Source organism: Ictalurus punctatus, chromosome 24 (assembly GCF_001660625.3).
Source record: "Ictalurus punctatus breed USDA103 chromosome 24, Coco_2.0, whole genome shotgun sequence".
Lineage (NCBI taxonomy): Eukaryota > Metazoa > Chordata > Actinopteri > Siluriformes > Ictaluridae > Ictalurus > Ictalurus punctatus.
In genome coordinates, this window is record NC_030439.2 from 17,002,516 (window position 1) to 17,015,342 (window position 12,827).

General features: G+C 42.5%; 1 protein-coding gene across 1 annotated transcript; it reads left to right on the top strand.

Moving 5' to 3' along the window:
* The first annotated feature begins 601 nt into the window (after positions 1–601).
* scrt1a (scratch family zinc finger 1a) lies at positions 602–3,464 on the top strand. The gene is made up of 2 exons (XM_017454033.3): positions 602–1,196; positions 2,216–3,464. Exons 1-2 carry the CDS (start codon positions 1,082–1,084, stop codon positions 2,941–2,943), a joined length of 843 nt encoding a protein of 280 aa, XP_017309522.1. The 5' UTR covers positions 602–1,081; the 3' UTR covers positions 2,944–3,464.
* Positions 3,465–12,827: the final 9,363 nt, after the last annotated feature.

A 12,827-nucleotide genomic window follows, 5' to 3' on the forward strand; every position in this document is an offset into this window, starting at 1 on the left:
TTAACGCACGCCGAAACAGTGGGGGGTGGGGGGGGGAGTGAACACTGCCACTATGCATCCCATAATAGTTTATGTGACTACAGTAACACCAACTAGATTTGCTTAACAACCCATTTATCTAATGTAATGCATACATGTCATGCACCATGTGTGACTAAACGTGTGTAAATGCAACCTATAGAAATATGTTAAATTAGCGTATAAGCGTTAAGGCATGTAGTTAAGATTAAGATTAATATTAACAAAGGACGCATAAAAATGTAGTTTTACCATATTCCTGTCTTGCTCTGTTATCCAAGAACTTCCCTTCAAGGAGTAAAAATGGCGAAAGCGTTGACGTGTCATAGCGTCATTAAATCATCTAGTTCAATGTTAGTCCCAGGAGATTTTTTATGGATTAAATTAAGCACTTCCATCTTCATTCCCACCTGATCACAGCTATATAAATCCCAACAGCTGATCATCAGACTTCAGAAAGCGCGACGCCTTCAGACCGTGCGGCTCGCGGACGCGTGCAGACCTGCTTACCAGTTTCGGCCTTTTTTTTTTTTTTTTTTTTTTTTTTTTTAAAAACGTGAGATTTTTTTTTTTTTTTTTTTGTCGGTTTGCCCAAATGTTTATATAAAAGAAACTGGACTTCTGGATAAAACCAAAACTGGAAGTAACGATCACCAGGCTGAGGATTTCAGGTTTCAAGGCGAGGAGAGAGTAGCGCGAGCAGCTCGGAGAGACGGGAGCTGTCCGGTACTGTACGCGTGTGCGCGCGCCAGGAGAAAGGAGCTATCCGGTGCTGAAGTTGCATTTCCGCCGAGAGCGACGCGACGCAACGGCACGAGCAGCTCACTAACGGGGGCGAGGAGTCTGCCGTCGCCCCGTGCCTGCGTCTGAGCAAAGGAGAACCTGTGCAAAAAAACAAAAGAAAAACAAAAGAAAAACAAACCAAATAACAATAAAACAAACACACAAACAAAAAAAAAAAAAAACGAAAGACGGGGTTTTGCCTCGGCGGTGCATGAAGAGCGAGAGACCTGACCGAGCGGGCGGACGGACGAGTGGTGTGTTTTTTGCTGCAACGTGAAACATGCCAAGGTCTTTCCTGGTCAAAAAGGTTAAGCTCGATGATTTCTCGTCTGCTGACCTCGAGAGCTCTTATGGCAGATCCAGAGCGGACCTCAGCCTCCGATTTCACGAGAAAGGTAAAAATGACGGAATGAACAGTGCGCTGCTGTAGTGTGGGTGATGAATAGGCGACCTGTAGGACGATCAGGGATAGAAAGATATCATTTACACTACATTTTATTTATTGCATGATAATGTGGGCTGTTTCACGGTAATCCGTGCTCACTGACCCATGCGCGTGCTGATACACCACTACCATTATTATTATTATATCCTTCTCAAAACCGTTACAGATTTTATTTATTTATTTATTTATTTATTTTTGTCGAGTCTGCACATTTTGGCATCGGCAATTTCATGTGTTGCGCTTTGCTCACTCGCAGCAAGACTCCATAATCAAGAGGACGAGTGCAAATGTATAAGAATCGTTGAACACGCGCATTGCTTGACACTGATCCATAAGTTATTATCTTTTATTTTGGGTTTTTATACAGTCAGAGAACCGTGTCATGAAATTATTCACACTTGCACTCAAAGACACACACACACACACACACACACACACACACACACACACACACACACACACGCTTTGTGTGTATTAAAGGAATGCTTGATCGTGTTTGCAGCCATTATTTCCGCTCTATATAATACACACGACACTCTCCAAACCATTTTGGTCCGCAAATGCATTTCCACACGTGCATGCGCGTGCCTCGTGGAAGGTGTCTCGTGCATGTGCAGATCGACCTATTTCTGCTCTGATCTTTGTCACAAGTGCAAATGCAATTTTGACTGAAGCGAGATCAGCCGCCTTTGTCCTTAAACGGGTTAAACGGGTTACCCCGCAAACTGAAATGGAGATGTATTGATTTCTTATTGGGAGTGTTGCAGAGAATGAGATAATAAACCCTTCCATTTCTAGTGGAGCGTGAAAGAACAGAAGAAGAAGAAGAAAAAAGCAGAAAGGAAGAGAGAAACTAGCAGAAATAGACTGTTGCATGTCAGAATGTACTGTAGCACCTGACTCATTGCTTCCTCTCGAGTCGAGTCGGCGCTGCTTAAACTGTTGCTTTTTCTTTTCTTTCCCTCCCAGCGGCAGGTTACATCAGCGACTACATAACCCCGTCTGTGTATGAAGCAGAGAATGAAAATGGCATCAAAGTGCCCTCTCCGGGACCCATCTACGAGAGCCTGCACAGCGATTACGGCGCGCCGGACTCGGACCAGCCCGACAGCCCGCGCTCTGAGATCTCGAGCGGGTACATCAACGGAGATAATGCGGTTAGTGAGGGCTACACAGTGGACGCCTTCTTCATCACGGACGGCCGCTCGCGCAGAAGGGCTGTGGGTAGCGCGAGGACCGCGCAACGCCACACGTGCAACGAGTGCGGCAAGAGCTACGCCACGTCGTCCAACCTGAGCCGCCACAAGCAGACGCACCGCAGCATGGACAGCAAGATGGCCAAGAAGTGCCCGACGTGCGGCAAGGTGTACGTGTCCATGCCGGCCATGGCCATGCACCTGCTCACGCACGACCTCAAGCACAAATGCGACGTGTGCGGCAAGGCGTTCAGCCGCCCCTGGCTGCTCCAGGGCCACATGCGCTCGCACACGGGCGAGAAGCCGTTCGGGTGCGCGCACTGCGGGAAGGCCTTTGCAGACCGCTCCAATCTGCGCGCTCACATGCAGACGCACTCGGCCTTCAAGCACTACAAGTGCAAGCGCTGCAACAAGACCTTCGCGCTCAAGTCGTACCTGAACAAGCACTACGAGTCGGCGTGCTTCAAGGGAGCCTTTTCGCCGCTCAGACCCGATTCATGAAGCCACGGGAGTCAAAGTGCGCCCACAACTTTGCTTTTCTCTCCTGCAACAACAGAACTGAGGAAAACTTGGATTATTCGCATGTAACTTTTCTTTTCCAAGCTTAAACATCTAATCCCCCACTCCCCAGCCGTTTGCCTACTCCAAGCCGAAAATAGCACCGTATTTTGCCAAAAAAAAAAATTGTTAATTTCAAAAGAAAGAAAGAAAGAAAACAAACTCAGAAGACATTGAAAATGTCTAACTCTTTCAATTAAAAGGTCAAACCTTTTCTAAGTATTGGATCACATTATACTGCTGCCAGTGGCCACAAAAGTGTTCAGCGTCGAGGTAAAACTATTTATTATTTATGTACTTATTCATTATTTCATGCAAGTCGCGTAAAATGTTCTTTTGCACTTTAATTTGTTGTTCATTTCTTAAGCTTTTCCTTCGCCATTAATATGCCAAAGCATTTGCCACTTTTTTTCTTTCACTTTTTTTTTCTTCTGTTTTTGTTTGTTTGCCACTTTATAAATTTGTTGCATGCAAAAAAAAAAAACAAAAAAAAAAAACCCAACAACAACAACAACAACAACAACAACAACAAAAAAAGATGGAATCTATGCCAATTTTATCAGGCTTTGGATTTTGATTTATTTTACGTTTTTTTGTTCTGCGAAAATCTAGTTAGAATCAGTCCGCAATATTTCTCGGGAGTCATTAAAAATTAATAGAGCAATAATGCATGGTATTTTTTAAAACAAACAAACAAACAAACAAAAAAAAAGTAATAAACAAATAATAGCTATAACATTTTTAATCACGATTTTAATCCAATACCGTTAGTAGTCGTGCAGAAGAAGAAGACGCTCAATATCAGGGAAATGCCAGTGTAGTATTAGTGGATATAGACCTTGGACTGGGGGTTAGTCATGGTGGGGTAAGTGGGTGGGGTGGGTGATATTAGGGGGGGGGGGTCTTTTCTAAGCGGTTATGCACTGCCTGCCTCTTATTTAGAGTAGTAGTAGAGTCGTAGTCACGTGGTGCCGCCGCGACCCTTTTTTTTCCCAGGTGCACGAGGGTCGAGCGGCGCTTCTAACCCTGTGTCTGAAATAGCACCCTAGTCCCTACAGCCTACTCCCTACTTCCTATTCCCTACACCCTATAGAATGAACTGCAAAGTGCATTATGTGATGGATGTTCTGCATCTCCTAGGTTTGGGACACTAATCTAATCGAGTGCAGAGCATTGTGGGATTTCAGGAGTGTCCCGGATGTGCTCCACTCAATTTGCAACAGCCAAACACCCTAAGTAGTGCACTATATAGTGAATAGGGTGTGGTTTTGGACACACAGAAGGTAAACTTTCATTGCTCACGTGCGCTGCATTGTGTCACGTGACGGAGAGACAGACAGATCGATATAAAAGCACTTCTTTGAGAACACTTCCAACTTCTTTTATTTTTTTTTATTTTTTTTTAAATAAACAAGTTTGTTTGAGGAATAACTAAAACAGTAGCACAAACTTTAGAGATTCAGGTAGAGACTGGCCTTGTATTAGCTGAACCTCTGCTTTTGTATTACAAGTGAATAATAAGGGAGCTGTTTATTGCTTGTAAATAATTCTTTGGAATTAAACATTTCTACAAAACTGTATTATAGCATCAAATTACCTTATTTCTGAAGATTCTTTCCACTCCGTCTAGGGGTTTCTTTTTATTTATTTATTTATTTATTTATTTATCTATTTATTTATCTATTTATTTGTTTATCTATCTATTTATTTTTGCCCAATGTTTGAACAATGTAAAAGCACAATGACACCGGGCATTTTGTTTCTCTTCCTAAATAAAGAACGAACAAGTAACTCACCTGGTGGTTGTGTTTCTGCAGACAGAAAACTCGCCTGTGGCGTGAAACTTTAGCCAAGTAATCATTTTAACTTTGCATTCATGTACAGAGTGGAGCATCTCTTACAGTTGCCGTTAGCACCAATGTATTATAATGGGAAGAGGGAATGCTTGCTTAAATACTTAACCATGTGTTGCATAAGCATTGATTAAGCCACATTTCCCCGTTTGTACACTTGAAATGGCGTCAAACGTCAAGATGGCCGAATCGATTGTTTTTTGTGCACAAATAGGATATTTCTGCTGATCTTGGGTCATTTGGATGTTACTCATTGTAGAGTACATCTACAGCAGCTGCTATTTAGCATCAAACATGGGTCATTCATGTTGTTTTGGTCTTACTTTAATTCTTCGTCTAAACCATCCACTGTGTGATAAAAAAAAAAAAAGTTGGTGAAGTTTATGTGTGTGCCGGTGCTCATTCCCTCTCCAGAATTTCGATCTCAGCTTAAACGTGTATGACATCACTCGTAAAACATCACTGGCGGTACTGTGTGGGTGTCTGAGAGGAACAGGGAGAGAGTTCTGCAGTAAGCTTGTTTCTCAATAGTTCTGTTGAACAGCAGATGTCAAACTGCATCATGTTAAAAATGAGCTTTTCGGCCTTTCTCACTGCCACGGGGAAAAGGTAAAAGAATGCTGAGGGATGGGGAAAAAAAAAAATGACCCATGGTCTGGTTGAGGCAGTCTGGTTGGAAATTTTTGCTCGATCATAGCGAAAAAGATGACGTTGCAATGGACAAACTAGGTGTGAGAATTCCTATACAGTTGAAAAGAAGCTTGAATTAAACGCTCAGCTATATTAATTAGCTGGTTAACTCTAGATCCGGTACAAGGTGGGTTGATTTCAAACCCTACTGGATGTTCAGTCAAAAGATCAGTCGTGTTCCCTTCAGGACTTCCTTTCTCAAAAGGAAATACGTCAACATACAGAATCAAATCCATCCATCCATCCATCCATCCATTTTCTCTACCGCTTATCCTACACAGGGTCACTGGAAGCCTGGAGCCTATCCCAGGGAACTCGAGGCACAAGACGGGTTACACCCTGGCCGGGAGCGGAACCAAATCATAACTTTCAAGCCATTTCATGGGCACTTTATAATTTGGTGTCAATGACTTTCTGTAAAATGTCAATTAGAGATGACTCCAGCGAGCTTTTATATAGCCATCTATTCGTTTTTGATGAACTGTCTAACATAAACTGAGCGCCATTCATGCACATGACTGAGTTTTAGCGTTGCTGTCTTTATACAGCGATCTTGAGATCTTGAAAGAAGAGCTATACCCCCAAACGCACTGTCTATGTACTACTTTCCACACAAAATGCACCTAAAAGCATCCGCTCATATTTTGGGTTTTGTTATTTCACCGCTTTTAGCTCAGTTTCATTTGAACTAGAACTAATAACCATCCTCATAACCCTTAGCTTCCTAAAAGAGATGTAGTCTGGGATCCTTTCCGAACCTTAAAGGGTTTCCCCAAAGAGGTGACCAAAGAAGCCTTAATGGTACTAGATTTGATCTTTTATTTATTTAAAGACTGTACTATTAAGGTTACATTTACATTGATGGTACCTTAGGGAACAAAAATGAACCTGTACAGTCTTCAATAAAACAGCGTTCTTTCGACTGTTGATTGTTCTTTGCTTGTAGATAAAACCGCAATTTAAGTACCACTTTTTTATGACGTTGCACATTCACGCATTATTAAAAAAATGTCATGAGATAAGGGGTTTCGGCTTTCCTTAAAGGGATCAACCTGGGACTCCTTTCTGAAAGTAAAACCATTTGTTTGAAGGTTCTGAACTGACGTATTAAAAGAAAAAAACGAAGCACAGCATAGGGTTCTAGTTATAACGTTTTCCCCCCTCAGAGTGCACGGTTATTATTCATCTCACTTGGCAGTTCTGAGTGAAGAAACTTCCCTGCAGATGTTTTAAAGCAGATCTTGGCATCAGACAAACCCTCACAGTGCCCTCTTGGCCTTTCTCACTCCATTAGTGACCGTATCTCACACAGAGCTCAAGCTCCTCTTCCTCAGCATTTATGTTCTCTAACCATGAACAGACTTCTTCAGAGAATTCAACGAATGGTACTAGTTACATCTTCATTGCAGTTAAGCCTGCTGTTGAGGGACGAACGCTTAGTGCGGCTTAGCGCGGCCTCGTCTTAAATGACCTTGAGTGGGAATTCTGGTGAATAATAATAATATAGGATGGCAATTTGCTATGGTTTGAGTTGAAGACCATGTGACTCTCCCTGGCAGTGTGTTATACCCGCTCTCACTCTCTCTCTTTCTCACTCACACAGACACTCACTCTCTCTCTCTCTCTCTCTCTCTCTCTCTCACACACAGACACTCACTCTCTCTCTCTCTCTTTCTCACTCACACAGACACACACTCTCTCTCTCTCTCTCTTTCTCACTCACACAGACACTCACTCTCTCTCTCTCTCTTTCTCACTCACACAGACACACACTCTCTCTCTCTCTCTCTCTCTCTCTCTCACACACAGACACTCACTCTCTCTCTCTCTTTCTCACTCACACAGACACACACTCTCTCTCTCTCTCTTTCTCACTCACACAGACACTCACTCTCTCTCTCTCTCACTCACACAGACACTCACTCTCTCACTCTCTCTCTTTCTCACTCACACAGACACTCACTCTCTCTCTCTCTCTTTCTCACTCACACAGACACTCACTCTCTCTCTCTCTCTCTTTCTCACTCACACAGACACACACTCTCTCTCATGTCTGTAGAGCAGAAATTGTCCTGCTCTAATTTGGTGCGTGGTAGGGAGGCAGACTCCACTGTTGTGTAAGACCGAAACATCCACATTAACTGTCCAGTAATGAACCTGTTGTTCGCGCTCATTCAGCAGGGGACGCTTTGAAGCTCAAAACCTCTGATAAGGGCTTCTACAGAGAGCTGCTCGGCTCAAGGTTAACGCCAGAAAAACCCCTGCCATGGCCAAGCGAGGCTGCGCTCAGAAAATAGTGAAATAACAAACCCCTATAACATCAGTAAATGCTTTTAACTGCATTTTGGGGGGGTGGGGGTGGGGGGGGGGAGGGGTGTTGAGTAGTTCCTTTAGCAGAGGAATTCTCTCCAAGTGCTTCAATATGTTCAAATATGTTCTGAGTATAGTCAAGTAGAACTCTTTTAGGAACTCTTTTAGAATTAACCATGCAAAGTACCTCTGAAAGAGTCTTCATGGTTTTCATCAAACTTTTAGGAAAAAAAAAAATTCCCCATTGAGAGTATATATTTAAAGTGTTTGTAATCTGTAGATATTTCGTAGAACGAGTAGAACAAGTAGAAAGCTAGATCCACTGAGCATCCAAAAAAACCTTTGAAGAAGAGTGGACAGTCTTAGAAAAATAAAGGGTACTTCCATAAGTTCTTTGTATAGTTAAGGGGTTCTTAGCTACCTAAAAGAGTTCTGGAACCCTTTTCTTTAAACTTCAACATAGAACCTTTATGGGTTCCACCATCCTTCATGGGAGCAACCAATGAAACCTTAAAAGGTTCTAGATTTGAAAGTCTTTCTAAGAGTGTACAATTTTGGGTTCAGTTTACATTATTTGCACTCTGGGAAACCAAAAAAACGTACCTGTACACTCTCTGTGGAAGAACAAGGTTCTTCAACGTGTTCTATGTATACTTAGGTTGAATCATTAACCAAACAAAGAAGCTATGAAGAAGAGTGTGTTAGAAAAAGGATACTTCAAGGCTTCTTCTATAAGTTCTTTTTATAGTCGATGGGTTTTAGCTTAAAACAAACAGAGTTCTAGTTTGGAACCCTTTTCTTGGGGTTCTACAGAAGTTTTATGTTCTGTGCCAAATGGGCAAACAAAGAACCCTTAAACAAGATGAACCGTTTCAAACAGCGTGTGACTGATGGTATATTTACATTGCTTGAACCTTGGCAAACAAAAACCAAACATTTACTTGTATGCTCTTAAAAAAAAAAAAAAAAAAAAAAAAAAGGGTTCTTCAACATACTTTGGACTCTTCAAAATTCTAAGCATCCTTAAATCTTTCAACCCTCTTGTAGGGTTCTTTGTCAAAACCTTTAAACTTAACCAAAGAGTACTCTTACACTCGAGTGCTATGTGAACTGCGTTTTATCCCCTGACTGCTATCATCTGTTTTAAGTCTACATAAACACACATTTTTCTCATATTAAAAATGAACATATTGAAAATGTTAAAAGTACTTTTAAGAGTTCTTCACTTTGTGCTTCTTTGAGAACTCTTAAGAGGTTTATGAGGAAGCTTACAACGGTGTTTCCATATGAGAGACGGTCCCAAGAAAAGAACCCTCTGAGGGATGTTGTTTCTAAGACTGGAACTATGTATGAGTAATGGTAAAGGTGGTTGTTTTGTTGTTGTTGTGGTGTGTGTGAGAGAGAGAGAGAGAGAGAGTGTGTGTGTGTGTGAGAGAGAGAGAGAGAGTTGATTGTAAGACTGGCACTTTGATTAAACTGGCCGTTATTAGTTCCGGCTCCGTTCCTACGCCGTTTGTAAAATTATTACTAATCACCAAACTCCTGCGCATGTGGTGGTACATGCCATTTCCCTCTCCTGTGAAAAGCCGTGATTAATGAAATGATTCATTGCGTTGGCGATATGATGGAAATTAATCCATTAATTCTTGTAAATCATCTGTCCAGACGCTGGACAAGTGTGTGTGTGTGTGTGTGTGTACAGGGAGGAGGCTCATATCAATTTCACATTAACTCCAAAGGGGATTTTATAGAGTGCCAATCAAAACGCAGGATGGTTTGGTGTCTTTTATTTCCTTTTCAACACTCTCTGTGCGAGTCCAAGCAGCTTCAGGTTCATCAGTGCACGGAATCTGTCGTGCATAAGAAAATAATAAAAAAGCCGGCGTCAGCAGAATCCACTACTTACCTAGCAGACAGGGACATGCGGGCTGCGTGTGAATGTGGGTCTGACGTCACAGGGTTGGATGCATATGCTCCTGAATCATTTCTCCTGCTCCACCGTGTTCCATCACTTCCTGCCATGAGACCTGCGTATGAGAGGGCTCCGCCGTCACACTCACCTTGGGAGAAATGCCAGGCTGACAGCGGGTGCTCATCTTCTCCACACATCAGCCTGAGAGTGTGTTATACAATCGTCTGGAAGTCATATGGTGGGGTTTTTTTGTCAGAAATCATTTATGGAGTGTGAAAGTGAAATGAGGTTTAGAGCATAAAAAGACCCGAAGTCAGGGAGTGTGAGCCGGAGTCTGTTTGGAAAGTGTGTTTATTTGGCTTATAGCTTGTGAACGAGGGAAGTGTGTGAAGGTGACATTATAGGTGCGACAGAAGCTCGGTGACAGTCCTCCTCTCTGACACACACATGCGCGCACACACACACACACACTTTTCATCTTCTCAGTGTCGATCTCTCCATCTTCTATACACAAACACACTGCAAGACAAGTCAAGTCTCTGTATATTGGATGGGAACTTTTACACCACATCGCTGTTGAATTCTTGATTCTGATTGGTCAGAAAGCATGGATTCATTTTCTATAACAGCAGCTCGGACATTAAGGCAATCAGGTTTATACAGTATTAACGCACCCATTCTCACACATTATGGTTTCTATAGTAACAGCTAATAGCCAGTCTTATCTCGAATAACTGCTGATCTGATGATGTTTTCTGTAAGGAGACGTTCATTTAGCATTTATAGAAGGAGTCTCCAGTGTCAGTGCGTTAGGTTTTACACTACAGGAAAGTCTTCAGAACAGTCAAGTTTGCACTTTCCAGATTCTCTCGAACATAACAAGCTGCATTTTTTTCTGTCTTAACATCAAAAGAGAGAGAGAGAGAGAGAGAGAGAGAGAGAGAGAGAGAGAGAGAGAGAGAGAGAGAGAGAAATACAGAGAAAGAGAGGGAGAAAGAAATACAGAGAGAGCGAGAGAGAGACAGAAATACAGAGAGAGAGGCAGAAAGAGAGAGAGAGGGAGAGAGAGAGAGAAACGGAAATACAGAAAGAGAGAAGCAGAGAGAGAGAAGGAAGGAGAGAGAGAGAGAGAGAGAGAGAGAGAGACGGAAATACAGAAAGAGAGAGAAGGAGACAGAGAGAGAGAGAGAGAGAGAGAGAGAGAGAGAGAGAGAGAGAGAGAGAGAGAGAGAGAGAGACGGAAATACAGAAAGAGAGAGAAGGAGAGAGAGAGAAGGAGAGAGAGAAAGAGACAAAGTGAAAGACAGAGAGAGAGACAGAGAGAGACAGAAAGAAAGAGACAGAAAGAGAGAGAGAGTGAGAGAGAGACAGAAAGAGAGAGAGTGAGAGAGAGACAGAAAGAGAGAGAGAGACAGAAATACACAGAGAGAGAGAGAGAGAGAGAGAGAGACAGAGACAGAAATACACACAGAGAGAAAGAGAGAGAGAGAGAGAGAGAGAGAGAGAGACAGAAATACACACACAGAGAGAGAGAGAGAGAGAGAGAGAGAGAGAGAGAGAGAGAGAGAAATACACACACAGAGAGAGAGAGAGAGAGAGAGAGAGAGAGAGACAGAAATACACACACAGAGAGAGAGAGAGAGAGAGAGAGAGAGAGAGAGAGAGAGAGAGAGAAATACACACACAGAGAGAGAGAGAGAGAGAGAGAGAGAGAGAGAGAGAGAGAGAGAGAGAGAGAGAGAGAGAGAGAGAGGGAGAGAGAGAGAGGCTGATGAGGGGACGGTTTATAGCTGCTGTAACATAAGACATAAGGTGACGAAATGAACTGTACGGTAAATGTGATTAATAAAATCGTAACAGCACTGGCACGCTGCTGTTGTACAAGAGGAATATGACGTCAGAACCTGCTGTAACTGGAAAATAACGACCTTCTGGGTAATTATTTGAGTCGAGCCACATCTCACCACACCTTCACTGATCATCGTCCTATAACAGCACACCCCTAAGTGTTTTATTCCTGACTTAAGCTCTAATTGTGCCGCAGAAAACACGCAATCAAGAAAGGAGGAATATTAAACAGCCGCTCCAGCAAAGACTGAAATATTTGTGACTGCTCTACTGATATCGCCCATGATATCGTATTGCGATAACTAGAGAGGATACGTGAAATATTGTGACATTCTGTTTTGTCTTAAAAATATTGTCTTAAAAAAAAGCTAAACTTACACCTTTTTAAAATCAACATTTAGAAACAATTTGTAAAGAAAGAGAGGAAAGGTGAAATGACTGGGACAGGTGAACTCTGAATCAGTTAACTGTTACACTGCAGTTATAAAAAAAAAACAAAAGGAAAAAAAAAAAAACATGAAAACCTGAGAACAATGCATCATGATGATAATAACCCATCCATCCATCCATCCATCCATCTTCCATACCGCTTATCCTACACAGGGTCCCGCAGGAGCCCGGAGCCTACCCCAGGGAACTCGGGGCACAAGGCAGGGGGACACCCACTGCAGGGCACAAAGACAAACATTCACACACTATGGACAATTTGGAAATCCCAAACAACCTACAATGCATTTGTAGTCTTTGGACTGGAGGATGAAAGCAGAGTACCTGAACGAATCATGAAGCCTGGGATGAACATGCAAACTCTGCACACGCAGGGCAGATGTGGGATTCGGACCCCCAACCCTTGAACTGTGGGGCAAATGTGCTAACTGCTACGTCACCATTACCCCCGATAATCTCTCAATAAACCGATGTTCCCCCGTACATCACATAAATGTCAATTCTTCAAGAAAAGGTTAAAACTGGACGAAAGGTTGGTGAGGAAACATCAAAGGTTCTGCGTAGAAACCGACAACAGTTTCCCGTGAAGAAAAAGATTTCAATAGGACCTGTTTAGAAAGGGACGAACCCTGAAGTATTCAAAGACCCCTGACAGAAACATTTTTTGTCTTCGAGTGTTAGAGTGTATCGATAAAAGATTCAGAGACTTTACCGAGACTAAATGGAGGACACACAAATATATGATGAAGATCTGGGCTTTTAGATTT